Source organism: Apus apus, chromosome 13 (assembly GCF_020740795.1).
Source record: "Apus apus isolate bApuApu2 chromosome 13, bApuApu2.pri.cur, whole genome shotgun sequence".
Classification (NCBI taxonomy): domain Eukaryota; kingdom Metazoa; phylum Chordata; class Aves; order Apodiformes; family Apodidae; genus Apus; species Apus apus.
The window spans coordinates 5,516,432-5,540,221 of record NC_067294.1 but is presented as its reverse complement, the minus strand read 5'-3'; the positions used below and the strand labels follow the sequence as shown (position 1 = coordinate 5,540,221).

The 23,790-nt window shown below is 51.3% G+C and overlaps 1 protein-coding gene across 3 annotated transcripts in view; it reads left to right on the top strand.

The window, feature by feature from the left end:
- The window catches only part of FLT4 (fms related receptor tyrosine kinase 4), a 59,867-nt gene extending 36,245 nt beyond the window's left edge, over nt 1–23,622 (top strand). Inside the window, exons 9-30 of one of the 3 annotated variants that reach the window (XM_051631422.1) lie at nt 262–413; nt 1,147–1,309; nt 3,112–3,253; nt 5,772–5,880; nt 6,827–7,186; nt 7,435–7,581; nt 8,222–8,353; nt 8,629–8,735; nt 9,034–9,169; nt 9,990–10,094; nt 11,611–11,724; nt 11,963–12,051; nt 12,341–12,494; nt 13,064–13,158; nt 13,491–13,613; nt 14,035–14,146; nt 14,373–14,472; nt 14,949–15,054; nt 15,975–16,114; nt 16,795–16,915; nt 18,236–18,321; nt 19,657–23,622. In XM_051631422.1, the coding sequence (XP_051487382.1) occupies nt 262–413; nt 1,147–1,309; nt 3,112–3,253; nt 5,772–5,880; nt 6,827–7,186; nt 7,435–7,581; nt 8,222–8,353; nt 8,629–8,735; nt 9,034–9,169; nt 9,990–10,094; nt 11,611–11,724; nt 11,963–12,051; nt 12,341–12,494; nt 13,064–13,158; nt 13,491–13,613; nt 14,035–14,146; nt 14,373–14,472; nt 14,949–15,054; nt 15,975–16,114; nt 16,795–16,915; nt 18,236–18,321; nt 19,657–19,876 (3,013 nt within the window). In that variant the 3' untranslated portion in view covers nt 19,877–23,622. Of the gene's footprint in view, nt 1–261; nt 414–1,146; nt 1,310–3,108; nt 3,254–5,771; nt 5,881–6,826; nt 7,187–7,434; nt 7,582–8,221; nt 8,354–8,628; nt 8,736–9,033; nt 9,170–9,989; nt 10,095–11,610; nt 11,725–11,962; nt 12,052–12,340; nt 12,495–13,063; nt 13,159–13,490; nt 13,614–14,034; nt 14,147–14,372; nt 14,473–14,948; nt 15,055–15,974; nt 16,115–16,794; nt 16,916–18,235; nt 18,322–19,656 lie in introns of all 3 variants that reach the window. The other 2 variants (XM_051631423.1, XM_051631421.1) reach the window with 2 other exon arrangements.
- Nucleotides 23,623–23,790: the final 168 nt, after the last annotated feature.

Genomic DNA, 23,790 nt, shown 5'->3' with positions numbered 1-23,790 from the left:
GCCAGAGCTGGCTGGGAGCTTTGCACCTGCACACTGCTCAGGGAAGAGCTAAAACATCCCCCACTCCACACACATCCATATGAGACAATGTGCAGACTTCTCACTCAGGTCCGGGGAAAGCCCAGAGGTCTCTCCAGAAAGGTCCTCAGCACTAGCAAGGGGCACCCTAGCTGTGTTCTAGAAGGCACCAGCAAACCCCTGCCCAGCTGCGAGTGGGATACTTCCTCCCCATGGCTGCATTTTCTCTCTGCCTCCCCGCAGGTACAAGGACGGGAAGCTAATTCCCAAGCAATCTCAATCTTCAATGCAGATCAAGGATGTGTCGGAGCAGCACGCCGGGACCTACACGCTGGTTCTGCGGAACAGGCTGGCGGGGCTGGAGAAGCACATCAGCCTCCAGTTAATAGTCAACGGTAAGGGAGGGGGCAGGGCTGGGGGGCAGCACTGAGCCCATGGGCCCGGCCTTTGCGCTGCTGAGACCAAGTCCCCATTCCTGTCCTCAAGCAGCTGGTACCTACATCATCTCCTTCTCCCCAGTGCTGAGGGAAGCTTTGTTTACAAGGAGGCTGGTTCCTTGTGGCCTGGGTGATTTGGCACAGTTTTGTTGCTGGCTCCGTCACTCTGGGCAGGATATGTCCTTGCTCAGGGGCTGTTTTCCAGCTGCAGTTGGAGATGTTGCTGAGGGTGACCCTAACTGATGTGGACTTAAGGGCAGGGCAGCTGCAACATATATGAAGCCTGAAGCTGGAGCAGTTCCTCTGGGAAGGAAGCTCTAGGAGGCTTTCCCCCAGTAGAATCTGGTCCCTGTCATGCAGGAACCAGATGCCAGCACGAGAAGTGCTGGAAGGGCACTGCTGCTTGGACATTCATCTCCAGCAGGCTCTGCAGCCCTGTGCTGGGGGCTGACAGTGCCTTGAGCCCTGCAGCATCCAGACAGTCACACTCTGCAGAAGGAGAAATTATGTCACTTGAATCTAAGTATAACCTGCTCTAGCTCCAGGCCTGAGCTCCCCAGGAGCTGCCCTGAGAGCCACAGTACTTTAGTGCCCGGTCTCTCTATAGACAGGCCCGGGGAGGGCTGTGCCTGGCCTGGGGATGCAGCAGCTGGGCCCACGGCCACTCATGGTTTCACTCTGATCCTTGCAGTTCCTCCGCGCATCCATGAGAAGGAAGCCTCCTCCCCAAGTATCTACTCCCAGAGGAGCCCCCAGGCCCTCACCTGCACAGTCTATGGCATCCCAGCACCAGAGGTGATCCAGTGGCAGTGGAGGCCGTGGACGCCCTGTCGGATGTTCTCTCGACGCAGCCTGTAAGTGTCTTTTCTCCCAACATCCATGTCTTACCAGGCCAACAGTGTCATGTTATAGGCTCCTTCTGACCATGGCTGTGTCCCAGACCCCACCTTGCTTTTGCTCTCCCAGCCACAGCATGACAAGAGGAGGACAGCACAGACTGGTAGCTTGGAGCACCATACACCCACTCTTCCTGTCAGGAGTCAGATTGGAGCCCACCAGAGACACTTGTGCTCCATGTGGGAGTTTGGCCCAGACTGGCTGGTCCCAGACACTGAGGGCTTCCACAGCTTCCTCAGTGTCCTTGGCCATCTGCACCCAGCAGAGAATGTCCATGGCCTGGCCAGACCTCACAGCACCTGCAATAAAACCATTGACCACTGTGCTAATGGAGAAACTGAGGGAGATTGTAGGAGAAATTGTCACAACCCCTTGGTGAGACCCTGGGACAGCAGTTGGGGCTCACCCCATTCCTGCCCTAAGGTCCTTGTGGTTTTTCAGTCCTTCTTTTTCTGCTGGAAAATGGTGGAAGGGAAAAGTGCTCATAGGCAGGGAGCAGAGCTGCTGCCTTCAGGGAAGAGTTGCTGAATCCAGAGGAAGCACCAGATCTCTGCCAGCTGCTGGGATGGTTTGCCAGGAGGGTGTTTGTGCTGGCAGCACTAATGGGTAGGCAGGGAGGGTGCCTGTGCCCTGGGAAGCTGGGGCAGCACCAGGCAGGGCTGCAGTGGCATTTTTTTAGCAGCAGCCTCTCAGGAAGAAGGAAAAGGGATGCTGGGGAGTTGTAGCCAGAGCAGTCAGGGCAGAGGACATCAGGGTGCCTGGAGGAAGCCAGGTCCCACAGTCCTGTGCAGGCTGTGCCGAGCCAGGGACGCTGGAGAGCTCTCCCTCGCATGTGAGTGCACTGTGGCCCTGTCAGGAAGCAGAGGGGCCCGTGAATTATGAGCACTGTCTCCCAAGGCCACCATATTTCTGCCTAGCATAGCTCCAGAGGATGCAGGAGGCTGCTTTCTAGCTTCCTGTTGTTTACACAGCTCGCTGATGTGCTCGCCTTGCCGAGAACTCTGCCCTGCACTGCCAGCATGCACCTTTGCCACTGCTTCTGGGTGCTCAGCTCTGCCTGACCTGGATTTTGGGCATCTCTCTGCCCTACCTGCATTTCAGAAGTAACCTGCTGTCTGCAGCATCTTGGGTCCCTGACAGATTAGGGTTCTTCTACCCCCTTGCCTGCCCTAGCCCCAGAGACATGCTACCATGCCCCTGTGAGACAGCAGCAGCATCTGTACTTGGGATGATCTCACGTGAGGGGAGAAGACGGGCTGTTCTCCACAGTTCCCTTCTGATTTTTATTGAATTGGGGCAGCAGATGCACCCTTGGGTGCTGCACCTTATGCTCTCCAGCTCAGCGCCCAACCAGACTGTGACATCCCTGACTCACAGTCCCAGCAGAGGCTTGAGGTCTAGTTGCAGAGCAAGGTGGCATCAAGAATTTCCCCAGGCATCCATAAATAGACTTCACTCCTGCCTTTCTCCACCTCTAGCATGGAAAGATAAAACCACAGCCCTGGGTGTGAAGACACTGCCTGGGACACCAACGTCCGTTCCCTGCCTCAGTTTCCACATCCACAGATAATGTTTGTCTCAGTAGTGATTGCAGAGCACCCTTACAAAGCACACTAGAACTGTGTGTGAGACACAGGAAATCTTGCAGCCAAAGGACAGGGGTGTCAGTTCTCAGACAAAGCTACTTTTTGTTGCCTTCTTCCCAAATGACCCTCTCTCTCCATCGCTCTCCTCTTTCTCCTGGCTGCTGGATTAGCAGCAGCAGGCACCGGGCAGCAAGGCGGCATCAACGGGACCGGATGCCTGAGTGCAAGGACTGGAAAGATGTGTCACAGCTGGATGCAGTGAACCCCATCGAGAGCATTGACACCTGGGTGGAGTTCGTGGAGGGGCGGAACAAGGTGAGGCTGTAGCCCCAAGCCCAGCCTGGAGCTGGAGACAGGCACCCTTGGAGGTGTCTTTTGAGATCAGCCAGCAGAAGTGGCCTGGAAACGAGCTGGGCAGAGAGGGATTTGGGGAGGGCTTCACACCTCTGCTTCTAAAGTAAACCATCGGCAGCTGCTCCCAGCTCTGGGGCTCTGCAGTACCAGGCAGCCCCAGGGCGAGGGAGAGCTGTCATCTTTGAGAAATTGCCCTGTGTCCAGGGAGGCTCCTGCTGGGACTGACTGTGCAGGAGGGTTTACACCAACTGCTGTTGAACACAGGGCACCCAGCTAGCGAGGGCATGGGGGATGTGCTGGGGGTGCTCCTGTCACCATTTCTGAACACTCCTGCTCTGGGAGATCCAAACCCCACAGAGCAGCCTGGGCAGCTGGGATGGGAGAGTAGGAGTCACAGGTTGACCAGGAAACCTCTGGCTTCAGGAAGGTCTGTGTGTGTAGTGGACATTTCATCCAGCTGTCTCCAACCCTCTGGGGTGAGGGTGGTACAGAGATGCTGGTGTCCATCTGCTGCCTGTTTGTGAGCGAGAGCACGTGTGCCCCACAGAGCCCGCTTCTCCATCACAGCATTTCCTCTCTGGAAGGAACATTTCTCCCTCATTGCAGAGTGACCTGACACTGCTTTTGCTGCCTGTTTCTCTCTCTCTCTCTCTCTCTCTCTCTGGTAGGCAGGAGCGTGGGGTCTGCACAGTGACGGGGTTCCTGTCCCGCTGGTGTCGGGCACCAGCCGCTCGCAGGGGGATGCAGAACAAACAAATGGGCCCCCATTTCCGAAAGTCACTTCCTGTTTTCCTACACACCTCCAAAGGCACTTCCCGTCCCCTGGCCTGGCCAGGAGTTCGTCACTCTGCCAAAAGAGTGGTAGGGGCAGATGCTGCTCCTCCCAGAGTAGCCAAAGGGAGAGGGCAGGGATTGGTGTCCCCTGGGAAGGAGAGCAGGGGTGGTGGGAGTTCCTGTGGGAGAGCTCCCCCTCCAGATGTGGCTCACATCTTAGTCCCTTTTGATCTTTCCTTTTGTCCCTTATTTTTTTCCTCCTATTCCTCAGCTGTGTCCTTCTTGTTCCATCTTTTTGGTTGTAACTGTCCTGGAGGTCCAACTTAGGTTGTGCAGTCCAGGGAAGTGCAAGAGCTCTGGGAGAAGAGAGTTCTCCCACTTGGAATGGAATACTGTGTCCTCAAATCTACTTTCTCTTCCTCCTCTTCTCCTTTCTTCCTGTCTTCTCTTACCATTCTCCTCCGGTTTTCATTCTGTCCAGAACAGGAAGGATGAGCCATGGGGTGTGCAGTGCACAGCCATGCACTGCAGACAGCAGGATGGTGTCAAATCCAGAAACCCCAACTCCAACCTAACTGAGCAAATTAGAAGGAAAATCCCCAAGAAACAGGAAAGGCAACACACAAAAGTGCCAGCAACAGGGTCACTTCAGCTGTATTGAGTAGTCACTGAATGAATTACTGTTCCTCCTCATTAGCACAAGCTAATACATCACCACTTAGAACGGAAATGCTTCCCAAAGTCTGTGGGATGAATAGTCAAGGCAAAGGAGTTTCCTTGTAGGAACATGATTTTTTTTCATCTTAAACATTGTCTCATTAGAGGGATATTTGTATGTGATTAACTTGTCATTTAGCCTGGGAGGGCGAAGAAACCTGTGCTTCCAACTGCAGATCTCCTCTAAGGGGAGTGCTTGTAACACATTTGGCAGCTCACATGTGTGCAGTGTGAGCACGGAGGAGGAACTTTACTCCTCAGCTGCCTTTCCTGGCTTATTTGAAGGCTGCATCTCCTGCAGTCCGTGCTCCCAGGACAGCAGCCTGGCCGTTTGCCCAATCTTAGCCAGGTCTTGCTGGAAGGAGGGAGGAGGAAGCTTGTAGGACCATATCTATGTACATTTGGAATTTAAAGGGAGAAGCTGGCAGCTCTTCCTGAAGTGGAGAGAGCTGGGATGCTTTCACAGGTTTAGCTTCCCCGCAGGTCTGTAGGTACCTGTAAACTCCACTGAACTCCGGGACACTAAGTAGTCACTTACCTGCAGGGGGCTCGGGGAATCAAAGCCTTGGTGTCCTTTCCCTTTCTCGCCACTGTTGTAAAGCTTTGCAGGAGCTTAGCCATCCCCTCAGCCCTGCATTGTGTTCATGTCCCCCTTGCTGGGCAGAGGCTCGTCCCCATCGTGACCTGAGGGGCTTAGCAAGAAGTTGCTCCCATGGAGAGCCATTTATGCTGGCTGGACTCTGTAAAAAAGAGCTGAGATGTGGAGTAAAAACCATGATGCTGTTACTAGAATCAGCAGGTGAGGCTTGAAATGCACAAAAAGCTAATGAATAAGGGGCTATTTTTGCATAACCCTTTCCCAGGTACAGCTGCCACCTGGGGCCAGGCTTGCTGTGTGCTTTGCTTGTCTGCCAGAGAGCAACAATGATCCAACTTCTCTTCCACCTTGCTCTTCCTAACTCCTCCTTATGCTCTCTTCCCACATCAGACAGTGAGCAAACTGGCCATCCAGGAGGCCAACATCTCAGCCATGTACAAGTGTATTGCCTCGAACAAAGTGGGTCGAGACGAGCGGCTGATCTACTTCTACGTGACAAGTGAGTACTGCAGATATCCCCTCCACCTGCACCAGCCCAGCTCTCTGCTTGAAATCCTGCTGGGTCCTGACATGCACAGTTAGCACCTTAAAACACCTTCCCCTGATGGGGAAGCCAGCAGGAAAGCAGAGCTGTCCCAGAGATCTGCCTGGAGCCCTGGCAGCAGATAGTGCAGGAAGACCTGCCTGTGCCTAGGTCCTGGAGCAGCCCTGGCAGGTGCTGGGCTGGGGACTTCCTGCTGGCTAAGCCCCAGGCAGCTCCCTGGGCTGGGGATGTGCTTGGTCCAAGAGCATCCTCTAGTGGCACTGCCCGAGCCGCTTGCAGGCAGGGTCCTGCTGGCCCGAGGCCCCTGACAGGGTCCCTGCGGGATTTTGGTGCGGTAGCCCGTGCCGGTGGGAGTCTGTCCCTGTCCGCTGGAGAGAGGGAGCCCGGCAAGGGCACAGCAGAGGCTTGTATCTTTGTGCCTCTCAGGACAGACCCCAGAAGCCCGGGCTCATGGGCCTCACAGGTAGCACCGTTGCTCTGACAGAGCCACCAGCTTTTGTGGGGGCAGATTAATACCTTCCTTGGCTGCTCCAGTAAGGCCCTACCTGTGCAGGTGTCCAGCCTGGCCATGTAACTGCCCATGTGTGTGAAAGCAGCTACATGTGCAATCCAGAATGCTGCAGCAGGAGATCAGTAACAGCCTAATACAGACCTCCCAGACGTTTTTATTTGTGACCCCATCTTAATTTGACCCTGGCACTTAGCACATCCCTTAGTGCTCGCTGGGTTTAAGCTGTTGGTTGCCAGCAGTTTGCATGTCACAGTTCTGTCTAGATTGGTTTCCTTCACCCTGGCTGAGGACAGGGGGGCTCTCAGAGAGCTGAGCCCAAGGAGGCAATTTCATTGTGTCTGGCAGCTCAGCCACAAAAACTCATTCACATGTTCATTTCCTTCCTGAAAGCCATTCCAGACGGGTTTAAGATTGAATCCCAGCCCTCGGAAGAGCTCATAGAGGGGCAGGACCTACAGCTGAGCTGCAATGCAGACAACTACACCTACGAGAATCTGCAGTGGTATCGGCTGAACCTCTCCAAGCTCCATGATGAGGAGGGCAACCCCCTCGTGCTGGACTGCAAGAATGTCCACCACTATGCCACCAAGATGCAGGGCGAGCTGCGCTTCCAGCCTGGCTCCAACTATGCAAGCTTGCTGCTCACCATCCCCAACATCTCCCTGGGCGAAGAGGGAGACTATGTTTGTGAGGTGCAGAACCGGAAGACTCGGGAGAAGCACTGCCACAAGAACTACATCTCTGTGCAGGGTGAGGGTCCACAGGGCAGGCGGGAGTTGCAGAGGAGAGCTGGTGCTCTTGCTGCCATCAGCTTCCCAGTCTGTCCCCAGGGGAAGCCACACAAGCAAGCTAAACTCCAGGTGGCAAAGGCAGGGCACCTGGGTTCTCAAGACACCCTTCAGCAGGGGTCAGAGACCCAGAGCCCCCAGGAACACAGATATTCTTTTGATCAATCAGTTTCCCGTTTTCCCCTCCTCCTCTTTGTGCTGCTCCTCCAGCCCTGGAGATCCCTCGCCTCCAGCAGAACCTGACAGACATTTGGGTGAACGTCAGCGACTCCATAGAGATGCGCTGTAAGGTGGACGGCAGCCACATTCCCAAAATCAGCTGGTACAAAGACGAGAAACTGGTGGAAGAAGTGTCAGGTACCATGGGCTGGGGGTGAATCAAAGGCAGGGCATCATGTCTGGCAGCTGGAGAGCTGAACATTGGCAGAGTTCTGGGAGTTGCTGTGCCTGGGCAAAGGCACCTGTGCTCTGAATTGGCTGAACTCTTGTTTTAATCATGTTCTATCCCAGTTTGATGCAGTCTAGCTGACAAAGTCTATGCCCTAGGGCCTCGCTCAGCACTGTCTGTGCATGTGCTCTCCAGCAGAGAGAGATAAATCATTCATTTTCCTACTCTCAGCCCGGTGCCTGGCACCTCTGCTGAAGCAGGAACCAAACCAGATCCCATGGAATGATCCAGGCACGCTGCAGAGAAAGGAACAGATCCTGCAGCTAATGCAGAGCTTGACACACCAGCTGGAGTGCCTGGGCACTGTCCCTATCCAGCATTGTCTGTGAGGGTTTTGTCCCCACCATGCACTTCCTGGGGAAGGCCCCTCCAGGGTATTTCTGGGGCAGTCAGGCCACAGAGGAGAGCCTCTACCAGCTGATGTAATTTCATTCTGCCATCTCAAATTAACCAGCCAAAAAATAGAAGCCTTATTTTTAACCCAAATGAGTCCAGTATACTAATCCCCACTCCCTGTGAGTGACCACCACAACCCTCCATGCCTTACAGGGATTGACCTGGCAGACTTCAACCAGAGGCTGAGCATCCAGAGGGTGAGGGAGGAGGATGCTGGGCTCTACCTGTGCAGTGTCTGCAACGCTAAGGGCTGTGTGAACTCCTCGGCCAGCGTCTCTGTGGAAGGTACCAGCAGCCACAACATCCCTGGGGACAAAGGGGTGGAGCAGGGGTGTGGCCAGGGTCCCATGCCTCTTCCTTGTGCCACTAGGCAGTGGGAGGCAGTGAAAGCCTTGCTGGTGGCATGGTGCTCACACTGGAGGATCTGTAGTCCAGAGCATGTAGCTCAGGCAAACACACCGCCCCAGACTTCCGACATCCTGAAGGAGGCCATGAGGGATGGCTGAGCTGGGGCACAGGATGGGAATCTCTGAAGCTGTGATTTCCCTCCTGCCCCACAGGCTCTGATGACAGGACCAATGTGGAGATTGTCATCCTGATTGGGACTGGGGTTATTGCTGTTTTCTTCTGGATCCTCCTTATCCTCATCTTCTGTAACATCAAAAGGGTACGTGACTGTCTCTGTCCCAGGGCAGGGGAGGTGGCTTCATGGGGCTCGGGGCAGCACCATTGCTGTGATGTGGGGCAGTATGACAGCATGCACTATAGGGAGGACACTGGGTGTTGCTTCAAGTGCTCTCACTGCCAAGGACAGAGTGCATAAGGGCTGTGGTAAAGGAGGTGACATGGAATGGCTTTGCTGGGGAAGCAGGTCAAGGCAGGCAAAGAAACCGAATCCCCCTGGCAGGCAGCAGCCACTGCAGGGAGGGCAACTCCTCACCCTCTGTGTTGGCTGATTCCTACAGCCAGCCCATGCAGACATCAAGACAGGCTATCTCTCCATCATCATGGATCCTGGCGAGGTGCCCTTGGAAGAGCAGTGCGAGTACCTGCCTTATGATTCCAGCAAATGGGAGTTCCCACGAGACCGCCTGCGCCTGGGTAAGCTGGGTCCCCTCCCTGCCCCGGTGCTGCAGCCCGGCCTTCCCAACAGCCCTTCAAACTCGCCCTCCAGGCTTCTTAACACATCTCTGTGTGTTTAATGCCTTCTCTCTGCCTCAGGCTTTCCATCTTTTTCCCCAGACTATCCCTACAGCCCAGCTGTGCCTAGGAAATCTCTTTGGGTCTGACTACAGACAGGTCTGAGCCAACTACAAGCCCAGGTTCTCCCTGTGTACTCACACAGGCATCATTGAGACTATGAGGCCTCTGACCATGCTTTAAAACACATCCCCATATTCTCCAGTTGGAAATCTGGACAGAAAAGCCCAGTTCATGGCAGGTACCCTGAGTTCAGGACCAGGACTGCATCCATTATCCTCCTCATGCTGAGAAACCCACCTGCAGTCTCCTTCCTCTGCCTGGGAGAGTTAAAAGAGCTGCAGACAACCTCTGAAGCACAGAACATGGACAGTAGCTCTGGCTGCTTTGCTGCAAGGTGTCCCATTTACCTTTCCCACATGCTCTGCTCGAGGGCAGCAAACAGTCCCTCACTTCTTCAGGGCCATTTCCTTCCTCTGCTTTGTCCATGCCAACTCTGTCTCCATTCCTCCCATCATCCTTTCTCTTATTCTCACCAACAGAGCAAGCAGCCACCTGGGAAGGGCACATGTTCCACTCCTTCCTTTTCCTTCATGGGCTTTTTTCTTTCTTCTTCCCATGGTTTCCTGTTGGTTTTTTGTGTTGTTGGGGTTTTTTTTCATTCCATTCTGCCCTGTGCTGCACCTGCCTTCCTTCACACTGCTTCCCTCCTTGCCCATAGGTAAAGTCCTGGGTCATGGTGCCTTTGGGAAGGTGGTGGAAGCATCAGCGTTTGGGATCAATAAAAGTAACAGCTGTGAGACTGTGGCAGTCAAAATGCTGAAAGGTATGTGGACAGTGAAGCAGAATATGGAGTCTCCATGGACAGCAAAGGATGAGGGGTCTGTCAAGGAACGTCCACCCTGTAAATTCCTGTATTTTGCCTAAGGTATTTTTTAAGGCCCTGGAAAATGTTTTATCCTCCACAAGCACTCCTGAGTGCTTCTGCTTGAGCCAGTCCTGAACTAGTGCAGAAGAGCTGGGGCCAGCCTTTAAATTTATGGCTTCTTGGCCTCAACACAGTTGATCCTCTTGGCCTCCCCTTGTGGATACTTTCACCCCATTCAGCTGCACTAGGAGGCAAGTGGCAGAGCAAACAGCAGGAAATTGAGGAACTTGGCTTTTAAGGAAGTTGAGCTTTCTGCAAAGGCAAAGATGAGATTTGTCTCAAAGGAAGAACCAGAATCCAGATACCCTTTTTGGCAGGCCACTGAAGGAAGTGTTGCTCCCAATTGCCTTCTTTCAAATGTGCCTGTATTTCATGTTTATGGGCCAGGTTCAGAGCTGGATAAGGAGGCAGGTTGCAGCTCTTACCTAGATCTGAGGGCTGGACTGGCTTTGCACCCAAAGCCTGGTCAACTCAAGGTGAGATTTTAAGCTTTTATGGCCACACTTTCAAACAGGCATCCAGAGCATTATTCTGTAATTTGGCACCCAAGCAAAATGCTGAGGCAGTCTCTGGCCAGCAGTGGCCTGTATATGGAAACAGAATCATGGCTCATCTCAGCAGCACTTACTGCAAGTGTACAGATGATTTGCACAGCAATTGCAGAGGGAAGCCTGGCCATGCAAGGTTGCTTTACAGTCCTTTGAGGCATGGCTGTCACCTGGCCCATCAGCTGCAGCTCAAGAGGGTGCTTCTTTCTCTCAGACTAAATTTACAAACTCTCAAGTAAAGCAAAATGCATATGGGGAAGTAGGGAAGTATGAAAAAGGCACAAAAAAAACAGAAAACAAACCCTGAGGGTAAAACAGAGAATCAAGAGTTGGTGTAAATTAGGCACTCAGAGGGAAGATGCAGCACAGGCAGCTGGCAGGGGCACATCACTGTGTTTGCTATTGGAGAGAAATCATAAAATGATATTCTGGGTTTCAGCTGAGGCAGCTCCTATCTTCAGTCATGATCAAAAGACTCAGATGCCTTTTGTTTCTCTTTTTCCTTAAAATTGTTTAAGGCTCATTATCTCTGTTTGGAGGCTGAAAGGGAAGAGATTCAAATGTGTACATAATGATCTTTTTTCCTGGAAAAATCTGTTGGGCACAGGTTGTGCTGCCCTTTGCTGTGGGTCCCTGCACTGGCAGGGAGTACCCAACATGTTACAGCAGGGATACTGGGAGCACAGACAAGACTCTGACATTTCATATAGAAACAGGCACTACAAACTGTACCAGGGCTTTGGGGTCACAGACTCCTGAGCAATTAACATTAACATAAATCCTCACATTAACGCTGTGCTAAGAGGAAGGTAGCAAGTGTCACGGAAAAGCTGTGAAATGTCATGGCATGTTCTGTGTGTTTCCAGAGGGAGCTACAGCCAGTGAGCACAAGGCACTGATGTCAGAGCTGAAGATCCTCATTCACATTGGGAATCACCTCAACGTGGTGAATTTGCTGGGTGCCTGTACCAAACCCAATGGTAAATATGCCAGGGCAAGCAGCTGTGCCTGCTCTCATAGATCAGTGCTTGTCCCCTGTGTCCTTTCTGCTGGCCACATGTGTGACCACAGTGACATGTGGGGATGCAATCAGAGAGTCTGTGTGCACTTAAGGCAGGTGCCACAGCTCAGCAAGGCTGCACATAATATGATTCGGGGCAAGTTCTGACCATCCCAAGCCCTTACCTCTCCCCCTGACCTTTGGTGTCTTCCCACCAGGTCCACTCATGGTTATTGTTGAGTTCTGCAAGTATGGAAACCTCTCCAACTACCTGCGGACCAAGCGGGAAGGATTCAGTCCTTACAGGGTAAGTAGCCTCCTTTGCCCTTAGGGATCTGTCCCATGTCTCTGGAAGGAAGACATGTACCCTGAAACATGATCTGACAGTGGGACAAAGACACCCTCTGTTGAGCAATAGATCAGCTTTACACAGTGATCTTGGTTCATGTGCACGTTAGGGAAGTAATTTCTTTCCACAGGGGAAGACAGGAGTTTTCAGGCCAGGTCTAAAAACAGGAAAAGACTGTGCAGCTTATGGGTGCAGGGGTTACAGTGTGTGTAGCCTACTGAGGGTTTTGTTTTGGTTTCCTTGTCAGGAGAAGTCTCCCAGGCTGCGTATACAGGTCCAGTCCATCGTGGAGGCAGTGAGAGCAGACAGGAGGAGTCGTTCTGGGACCAGCGACAGCGCCATCTTCACCCGCTTCCTGATGCACAAGAGCCCGCCAGCACAGCCCATCCAGATCCAGGAAGGTAAACTCCAGCCTTGGCAGTGGCCCCTCACCTGGCCCACCAGAACTATGCCAGACCTGGCCACCCTGGGGAGTGAGGAGGGCATGACAGGCCTGGGACCCAGCCTTGGAGCTGACGACTCCACTGTTGCACGGCAATTCCCTGAGCAGGGCTATTAGTCATTTGTTGTCTCTTGTAATAGACTCTCAAAACCCAGAAGGGAGGATTAAATCCCTTTGGATTTTTTTTTTTTTTGGCTCAAGAGAGAAGAATTGAGGGGTATCTCAGTGGGTTCTTCCTAGGACAGGAATGATGAGCTGACCTTCAAAGTCCCCTCCAGCCCTATCCCCACAACTCTCTCTGACTGATGTGTGCTGGAGGCTGGACTCCTCCTCCTCACACTTGAGCAGGTTCCTGCCGTGTGTTTTCAGCCACTTCAGCAAAAATCCCTCAGGGGTGGGGCTGGTTACTCCAGTTAGCACTGAGGAGTAGCTGCATCTCACCAAGAGGCTGGTTGTATCCTGCAGTCCTGGAAAGAGGCAAGGACAAGACTGCTCACTGTCTAATCATTTTATTGTACTCCTGGACAGTGGATGACTTATGGCAAAGTCCCTTGACAATGGAAGACCTGATCTGCTACAGCTTCCAAGTAGCACGTGGCATGGAATTCCTGGCATCCCGAAAGGTGAGTTCACCCTTTCCTTCACTTCCCTCTTCTCTTGTGTGTGCTTGAACCGCAAAGGCCTGTCTACACCGGTGGCACACGGAGAGACTCAGTGATCTGCCTCACACTCCTCTGGAAGTCTGAGGTAGCCCTGTGTGCACAAAGATAGAAATTAGTCCTCTTGCATTTCATCCTTTCCTTAACCACCTCCTTTTGAAATTTTTCATCTTTAGCTCCTTACCACTTCCACCATTTCCCTACTACAGCTCAGGTTCATGAGGCAGGGGTGCTCCGCACTTTGAGTGTGGTTTCTGTCCCTCTGATTTTGCCCCTCCCTCTTGGTGTGCCTTCAGTGCATCCACAGAGACCTGGCAGCTCGCAACATCCTGCTGTCAGAGAACAACGTGGTGAAGATCTGTGACTTCGGCCTGGCCCGGGACATCTACAAGGACCCCGACTACGTCAGGAAAGGCAGTGTGAGTGTCATCTTCCCAAACTCTGTACAGATTAGGCCACCTTGACATATTCATAAACTACTCTGGGGATGGAATAAGTTGAGGAAAAGCTGAAAAAGGATGAGTGGAACCACTTGTGTGGCTGGAACCAGGAACCATTGGCCTAATGATGTATATTCTGTTCTCCTCCTCTACCAGCAGACCTCTGTCTCCTTCCTTCTGCCCCTCAGCCTCTCAAGAACTTTTTCTTCTTTCTTTATACTCTTTCCTCCCCCTTTTAGTGTCTCCATCCCTCCCTCTGGCCTAACCAAACATTGATTCCTCCATGGAGAGAGGACTAGGGCTGTTGGCTCTAGTTTACTTTCATCCAGTTGCTGTAAGAAGGGTTGTCTGGGGACATGTCACTGACTGAATGCTTGTGCCTTCCCTCTTCCTCCTGCAGGCCCGTCTTCCACTGAAGTGGATGGCTCCAGAAAGCATTTTTGACAAGGTCTACACTACCCAGAGTGATGTCTGGTCCTTTGGGGTCCTTCTCTGGGAAATCTTCTCACTAGGTGAGTGCTAATAAGGGTCACATGCTGCTGAGGAAGACCTCTCTTCCCATGTAGCAGCTTGGTGGGTAACTCTGTGCAGGAGGCCCTTATGCTCTGAAGCACCTTTCAGGACTGTGTATGAGAAGTGACCACATCTTCCAGTGTTTTGGGAGGGACAGCAGTCTCAGAAGGACTGGTTTCTGACAGCATATGTCACATTTGCACCCTCCTTCAAACCTCTTTTTAGGGGCATCTCCATACCCTGGAGTCCAGATCAATGAGGAGTTCTGCCAGAGACTCAAAGATGGTACCAGAATGAGAGCCCCAGAGTATGCCACAGCAGAAATGTGAGTCAGAAACCCTACAAATCCCAGCACTGGTCAGAGCAGAGGTGGGATGGTAGAAACATCCCAGATCCCAGCATAGGGCAGGACCGGCTCCTCTGTGCGATGCAAAGACCTTTCAGCCAGGGTGGGGGACCAGCCAACACCTCCTTCACTCCAGGCAGCTGCCTGAAGAGCAAGCCAGATGGGTTGGAATCAGAGCTATCTAGGTACCCTTGCATACCCACAGTGGGATGGGTCTGTTAGTGGGCAACATGCTTTCCTGCTTTGAAGGGTATCAGAAGTGTCTGATTTAGCTCTTTATGCACGGTTATATTCAGTGCATAATGAACCAACACCCTTCCACACGTGGCCAATGTGCTGGGGGGTGCCAAGCTTTCCTTCCCAGTGCAGGTACATGGTGTCCCAGCAGGCACCACATGGGTGGGAGCTGCAGAGTGGGGTAGGAGGGGCATAAAACCAGCATCTCTTCTTGGCAGTTACCGTATAATGCTGAGCTGCTGGCATGGTGATCCCAAGGAGAGACCAACTTTCTCTGACCTGGTGGAGATACTGGGGAACCTTCTTCAGGAAAATGTCCAGCAGGTGAAAACCTCCCTGTGTCCCTGCTCAGCTTCATGCAGTTCTTCTCCCACCACTAACTCCCTCCCTGTGCCCTCCTCTGACCCCCTTGCCAGTGCAATTACCTTTGCGTAGACCAAGGGATAACACGGGGTTTCCTGGATCACAGAGGTCTGTTTCCCAGAGCTACTGGAGAGCTCATTTCTGTGGTAGCCCTCTCACTGCATCCTAATATAGCTCCACTCCTTGCACAGTGAATACCCTCTCAGTCGTCATCGGTATTTCCATCCTAATCCCCAGATGATTATTTGAAATTTTTCAGCTGAGTCAAGGTCCTGGCACTCCTGCTTCCCACATGCCTGCATAATGAAAACCAGGACTTCATTGGGGTTTCTGAAACTCTGTCCTCAGATCTAAATGTCAGGGCCATGTGAACCAAACAACTGTGTCATTTCAGCAGTCAGATAAACTAATTTCTCTGAAACTATTACTAATCACTGCCATTGCAGGACTTTAAACTGCAATGAGCTTGCAACTCTGTTTTTGATGTGTTCTTGCTGTTCCATTTCATAAGATGATAGCTAAGTGCTTACATATGGGTACTGTGTCTTTGTGATGTCCCTGATTTCAACCTTCCAGCACTGGATCCCAGCACAGACATGACTAAGCTACAATGACGTGGCCCTGGAGCACAGGGCTTTGTCCATTTACACTAGAGAGCCACCAGTGCAGTAGGACTGGCTTGTTTTCCTGCTCACACACCCCTCATGCACCCGCAACACTCACAGAGGGCACAGAAATCTCCAGCCAGATATTTTGTCCCAGAGAAACAAAGACAAACCAGATATTTCCCTCCCCAGCTCTGACAGCTTCTGTCTGTAGAACCCTGTCTTGTGGGAAAGCCCCCCCCTTCTTGTAAGGCCACTCATTGTTCTTTCTGCCAGGAAGGGAAGGATTACATCCCGCTGAATGACTCTCACAGCTCAGAAGACGATGGTTTCTCCCAGGTGCCTTCCTCTGCCCAGCAAAACTCAGATGAAGAGGACTTTGACATGAGGATACGCTGCCACAGCCTAGCAGCAAGGTGAATCCCTTCTGGAAAGGGCAGAGAGCCCAGCAGGCAGCCTGAGCTGTAAGGCAGCCTGAGGGATATGGGTGAACCCCGTAGCAAGAGGTTGGAAAAATCCCAGGTGATCAGGTGTGATCCAAGCATTTTGGGCCAGAGCACCTTGCTTATAAAAGCAAATTCACTTTCCTTTGCTGATGAGAAAGAGCCCTTGATGTGTAAGCCTATGGCATTCCTTCTTCTGCCTCCAGCCACATTGCCCTTGCATCACGTCCCACTAAAGGCATCCTGGCCCACCAGGTAGATGTGGAAGGAAGGTGCCAGCTGCCCTTCTGCCAGTGCAGGAGCTTCATCCTGTCTGTTCCTAACTAACCCAAACAGTTAGGTCTGGGCTTCTTATCTCTGGAGAGCTGTGATTGTGTGATGCCTGGGACATCACACATGGCATTACTCTGCTTATGCAGAGTGGAGAGAGAATCCAGGCCTGATTCAATCAGGAAGTCTGAGTGCTCCCCACTGCAGAAGAAGTATGGGGTTAAGAGGCCTAAGGTGACCCTGTTGCTCCCCCAAAATCCCCCATTTGGGGTATCTGCCTCCCTGCATACTTTGGTTGCAGAGAGAGGAGGCTGAGCTCAGGTCCTGTGTATCCAGAACATTGACTGTTGGTTTTACTGAATACAGTGTGTTTCTGTCAACAGATACTACAACTGTGTCTCATTCCCGGGTTGTTTGACGGGAGGAAATCAGATCAGGTGTCCATCCAGGATAAAGACATTTGAAGAGTTTCCCATGACACATACAATGTACAAGGCACACCCGGTGAGTAGCATCTGATTGGGGTTGAGCAGGGTGCAAAGAAATGTTCAGCTGTTTCCTGACACCTTTGCTGTTAAGATCGTGGAAGGAGGATCACTCCTATCTAATGTCAGTCTGTCCATGTCATTCCTGTTCGGTCTGTCCAGTCCTGTGCACATTGATTTCTCCACCTGGCACACAGGGATTTCTCTACAGCGCAGCTCATACTGTTTGAGTGTGAAATAGGGAGGTTAGATCTACAAGCAAGGACTATAAAGGACCTCAGAGAAGAGGTCCTGCTCTTCACCCTTTCCAAATCTGTAAACATGGCCTGGTTAAGCATATTGAAATCCAGCCACGTCTAGGTAAATCCAGAGTACTTGTCTTCACCTCTCCTATCTTGACACACATGGCAGTGTGAGGTAGGAGCCTTCCCAGCCTCTCTGAACTGGACTGGTACTTGTATCTTCTAGAGTGATAAAACTTAAGTCATCCCCTTAGTCTCAGAGGAAGATCTCAACACAGATTTGATGATAATGTATCTTCCAAGCAGGGAGCACTCTTTTTTTTTTCCCCAAAGGGGCACTGAACTGCACAGACAAATCCTACCTTTGTATGTGCTGTTTTTAAGAAGGTGCTTAAGCAAATCAATTCCAGCAAGGCCATGGAGCATGCTGGTAAATTGCCCCTGCTCCACTTTTCCCATCACAGCCACATATGATACCATCTCCTGAAATATTATCTCATCTTCTCTCATCTGGAATTCTGCATCTAGTTCTGGGCTCCCCAGTTCAAGAGAGACAGGGAACTACTGGAGAGAGTTCAGGGAAGGGCAACAAAGATGACTGGGGAATTGGAGCATCTCCCTTACCAGGAAAGGCTGAGACAGCTGGGGCTGTTTAGCCTGGAGAAGAGAAGGCTGAGGGGAGACCTTATTAGTGTCTATAAGTATCTAAAGGGTGGGTGCAAGGAGGATGGAGCCAGACTCTGCTCAGTAGTTCCCAGTGACGGGACAAGGGGCAACAGGCACAAGCTGGAACAGAGGGAGTTCCATTTAAATATGGGAAAAAAACTTATTTGGCATGAGGGTGACAGAGCCCTGGGACAGGCTACCCAGGGAGGCTGTGGAGTCCCCTTCTCTGGAGATATTCAAGACCCCCCTGGATGCAGTCCTAAGTAATGTGCTCCAGGGGATCCTGCTTTAGTGGGGCAGTTGGACTAGAAGATCTCTAGAGGTCCCTTCCAACTCTTACAAATCTGTGATTCTGTGAATGATCCCTCTTCCCTTCCCACTCTGATCAGCTGACAGGGATGTTACTGATAACTCCTGTTGCTTCCTTCCAGGACAATCAAACAGACAGTGGGATGGTTCTGGCATCTGAGGAATTTGAGAGGATAGAAAACCGACACAGAAAAGAAGGTGGATTCAGGTACTACTTAAAAGTCCAGCCACACAGACCTCCCTGCTGCCAGATGCAGTGAGGCCAGCAGGCAGCTCTTGGTGTCTCTCTGTAGGGTTTGCCTCTTGGGGCTCTCTCAGCAGGCTGTGGGCCCTGAGCCAAATAAGTCCATGCACACATTAACAAGAGGCAAAACACACGAAGAACAGACCTGCCTGTTGCTTCCTAGGGTTTAAACTGTGCCCATTCTGCTGATCAAAACATGTTCCACAGACTGAGAACGTGTCTGTTGAGATAAGGAGGCACAGTGGAATAATAGTGTTAATAAGACTCTCAATGCTTACTGACATTTTCTGATGAAATGTGTCAGGGATTGTTTGAGCTGTGGCAGGTGGGATGGGTGGAAACTACGTGGCTGTTACCTCCCTCCCCAGGCTCTGATGTGTCATTGCAGGGGTGGTGCAGGTTTAGGACTTCACTCAAGCTGGTGCTGAGCAGGCCAAGCTGGCACTCTTGGGGCTGAGGATGCTACAGATGGTTATGTCCTTGCCCTAGGCTTGGGACACTCATCTCTGCTTGGTACCAGAGCAGGCTGGGACCTTGTCTTCATGACAGTGTGTTGAGTGAACCATGTCAGTTTATGTGTAGGCAAGGCCAGTCCCAAGCTTCTTCCTCAGCTCCTCTGCCCCCCAACATCAGATCAGACTGGTCATTGTCTTTTCCCTTAGCCATAGCCCTGTGGCCTATCTGCTGTTGTATCTGACTGTCTCCTGTTTCTTGTCCTCTTTTCCTAAGGCATGTTCCTGTTGTCTCCTACACTATGGGCTACCTGGTGTCCTGTCTCCTGGAAAACACTGCCCTTAAACCTCTCCTTGAATGTGTCCCTGCCCTTGCTCTTGTGACTTCTTGCTAGTCACCTGGTGTTGGCAGGCACTGAGATGGGGCTGCTCATTTCCTCCCACATCTTCTTAATTAACTTCCTTTGTTTCCTTTCCCCCATCCTGGCTGTTGGTTTGTATCAGTTTCACTCACTCCTGCCAGCTCTAGAAGCAATTGGGTCGATGTCTCTTGTCTATCCTTGCTCAGTGAGGCCCAAACACTTCCCTGGGCTTCTCAGAGGTACCTAGAAGAGTGAAATAGCTTTGTCACTGAGCTAGGTGCAGATTTTTCACAAAACATATGGGCTGTGTTTAGGTTTAGAACAAGGCCTGGTGCACTTTGAAATGGAGGCATAGGTCCATTCCTAACCCTGCCTCTGCCCTGTGCATTAGCAGATGGTGTTTCCTGAAATTGGGATCTCTCTATGCAGGACAGAGTCTTTCCAGAAGTGCCCAGATTGATCTCCTGTGTCTCTCTCCCTCGCAGCAGTAAAGGGCCCAGCCGAACTGCAGAGCTGCCAGGGGAACAGTCGGATCTGCGGGGCAGATGTCGGCCGTCATACGGGTCCCAGGTCGGAGGCCAGACTTTTTACAACAGTGAATATGGGGAGCTGTCAGAACACTCAGAGGACGGCAGCTGCACCCCGCCTGGAGAGGGGGCCAGTCCCTCCGCCCTCCACACTTCCTTCTTCTCTGAGCAGTACTAACGGCGTCAGGCCCCGGAGGCGCCTGCCGAGGCACCTGCCCTCACCCTCCAGGCGTGTCATCAGGGTCACTCAGAGCTTCTCCTTCCACATACGCCCAACTCCAGCAGGGAACCTACCCCGAATGGATGGGGAACACCAATGTCCTTGGAACCACAGCACGATGGCCCACGCATCACCTCCAGGTGCAGCTTCCCTGCGCGGGGACTGGAGAGAGTGTCTGCTGATTCCTCACAGTTCTTTTTTCCCTGTGGCTCAGACAGATGCATCCTGCTGGCAAGTGGGTGCCTGTGCTCAGCACCGCAGCACCTTCTGCCCAGCATCCAGCCTCCGCTCGCATCAGCTTCCCATTCAGAAAGCCCATTTCAGGTCAGATATAAATAGATCTGTCTTAGTCTCCAGTTTCTTCCTGGTGTGCAGCCTGAATGTTTTTCCTTAGATTGCTTCCTCCTCCTCTCCTCATGATGTCAGCTGCTGAGCTGTGGAGCAGAATCAAAGGGAAGAAATCCCTAGTGGGATTAGCAGTGAGAGCAGGACAATTTAAAGAGATGTATTAAGAGATCCTGAGGGATCTTCATAAATGTTCAAGCACAGTGTTCATTCTGGGTAGGTGCCAGCCTCTCCATCTCCTCTGCAAGCAACACCCACACCCCTCTCATCTCTGCTGGGGGGAAATCCATCAATCTGCCTTATCACCAGGATTTTTTTAGCTATCTCAACATAGCTAGGGCTGTGTAGGTCATCAGCTGATGGCTAGAGTCTTTCCAGCAAGATAAACAGCAACTCTTTTTGCAACACTGTGTGCTGAGAGCAGGTTACTCACAGGTCTGCTGCTCTCGCCTTCCCCATTTCCCAGAGCAGCGCTGAGATCATTTGTTGCTCAAGAGAGAAATTAAAGCAAAGCTGTGTTAATTTCAGCTGGCTTCTAAACCTAGAGTAAAAATGATTTGTTTGCTGGGAGGAAAAGGATCAAAGTGGTAGGGAGTGAAATGTTTATTTTCAAGTTGCTGCAAGGGGTTTTGGAAACAATGGAAGGAACAGAGCTCCAGCAATGAGGTGTCCTGGGCTGCATCCGCTTGTACGTTGGCATCACTGATGGAGGGCAACACCTGGCTAGGGTTCAAACCTCAGTTCTCCTGGATGGACAGTTCTGCACCACGACCTTTCCTGTCACCTTAGTTCCCTGGCTCTAAGGAGGCACCCTCTGCCCAACAGGCTCCCCTCCAGTTTCTGTTGCAGAGCGACCAGCATGGTGTACCTGTCTCTGGAGGATTGAGAAACATTTACTGTGGAAACACCTCATCACTTGGGCCTTTTGTTTCTGAAAGACACCATGTGAATTCAGAGCTCTGGGGAGCTTCCTCAGCCCCTCTCTACAGATTTCTGTGCTGCTGTCTCACCACTTCCCACCTGTTTCTTTCTATCCTGCTCACAACCCAAGAGCTCAGCCACAGAGCACGGTTACGTCATCGTCAAAGGAGTCTGGATGAAGAGGCTCGTCTGAACAGCTTGTCGCCATCTCTCCTCCCACATGCCCATGGCTGGCAGAGCTCCTTGCACCAGAACATCTCATTACTGGGGAGTTTCTGCTTGTGAGCCACACCTCTGTGCACAGAGCCAAGGGTTTGGACTTTTAAAATTGTGTTTCCTGTCAGGCATGCCGCTTTCCCAAATTGTATTTCTTTTCCAGCAGAGGGTTTTATGTGTTTCCTGATGTGAGCCTGTGAGTCCTTACGGGTGACTTTCCCAAGACTTATAGTTCTCCACACAAGTGTAATAGTGAGATTTATTTAGCACATGGGAAAAGCATGCCTGTCATTCAGATTCTCCAAGCCTGTGCAGAGTGCCCAATGTTCCCCTCCCTTTTTGTGTTAGCAGGATGACATGGCTGTGATTTCCGTGGCAAAAAGAGGCACAAAACCAGACCAGCTTGAGCCAAATTGGCTCAGGACATAGAACTGGAAACTGCATGTGACAATGAATTCCCTGACTTGTACTGGTGTCCCCTGAAGTTGCCAGAAATTTAAGCATCTTTAAGTAATTGTTATGACTCGGTAAGAATCCTCTGGCAGGAGATGCTGGAGAGCCAGGCCAAAGAAGTAGGATAGCCAGCGGGGTGTAGGCCAGGCCAAGTTCTCTTGCCCTCATCTTGCCCTCATTTTTGAAATGATGGTTCCCTTGACAGAAGCAAGGCTGCATGTGCCCCTTGCTGCTGGGGCTCTCCACCAGCATTCACATGGGTGGAAGCTGACAGATGACAGCTAAGTTCTGCTCAGTTGGTGTGATGTGCATCCATCACACAGGGTCTCTTGTTTCCAGTGCTTCACAAACAGTTCTCTGGCTGGAAATGCAGCTCCATCTGAGAGAGGGCCAAAGAAAGAGGCCTATAAATTAAATAATAGTTGAAAAAACAATTCCAAAGTAGTTGCAAGTCCTTGTCCACATGTGTGGGATAGAAATGTACCATCAAAGCCTGACACTTGCAGGGCACGGACAGGCACTCAGCAGAAAGGGGAGAGAGGCATCTGAGCATCCTGGCTGGCTGTCAGCACTCCCAACCAGCCAGGGCAGCTGCACTTTGTCTCTAGGTTCAGCTGTAAACTGCTCACAAGCATCCTTGTGGAGAAGGATTACTTCATCAGAGCCATTCTTAACAATCCCCTGCTTCACTCTGGGGAAAGCACTGGTGTGTTATCTGAGTTTTGAACACTCAATTCAACTCCGTAGGCATTTATTTTCTCTCTTTTGCATCATCTTGATGATGGGGGGGGGTGTTGTGTGGAATCACATCTGATTGTATCTGCACCAACAGCATTGCATGAACGGAACGCTGGCCCCTCTTCAGACACTCCTGCTGCTGAAGAACAATTTGCAGTATGGGATAGTGAAGAGCTGTTGACACAATTGCACCTTCACTCTCTTAAAAGTATGCTAAAATTAGAATATACCAACCTGATACACTTCCCCACATTCTTATGTTATTTCTGGCAATTTTTTTTACGGTCTCCAGATAAGCATAAGCATTAAATGAAGCTGGTATGTTTTGGTTTGAAGATGTGAGGCAACAGTGTTGTCTGTCTTTCCAGAGCAACAAGGGAGTATTTCAATTTTTAAAACCCAGGGTTCGATGATTGTGCCTGCTCTGTTCACAATGCACTCTCTGTGGTGTTTTGTTTGGGCTTTTTACTGGAACTCAACATTGAAGCTAAGCTATTTATCATCATCTTCCTTTAAAATGTCTGTTCCTGCTCTATGCAGAGTCTCATTTTTCCTTGCAAAGTGTTGGTATTGAGAGGACATTCCTCCCTCATGAAAACAAAGTGTTGGGTCCCCTACTTGCAAATACACGTGTCTCTGAAGAAAAACCCATGTATCAAGTAACACTTCATTTATATGGCAATATTTTAACCTGGTACCTGTTGTTGCTACAGCAGCAGTCAATGTTTCAGTGGGCTGCCTTCGAAGCAAGTAGGTTACAATATGGGTTATGTGCGAGTACAAAAGTGTGGTCTGTGTGAGTGAGTGTTTTGTGGATGAGTGTGTGGGTGTTTGCACGTGAGTTTTTCCTACCAGTGAGTGTGAGTGTTTATAACTCACGTTGAGTCTTGTCTCTGGAAGTTCACGGTTATATATCAAACCAGTTAGAACACTGCTTTCTTTCCTCTCCTCCTATAGTACTTGTTATCCTTTGTCATTAAGAGTTTTGTTGTAATATCTAAATGTGAAAATGAATAAAGTCATAACTGGCAGCTGCTCTCTGGTTCCTGGAGGTCACTGCTGCCCTCGCTGCTCCCCACGCAGCACCGGGCAGCACGACTCTGGCCCAAACAATTAGCACACTTCAGCTCTGTTATTTTTACTTTGGTCTCCCTTTGCATTTCCCTGCATCCTCTAGGAAACAGCTGGCCTTTGTGGCA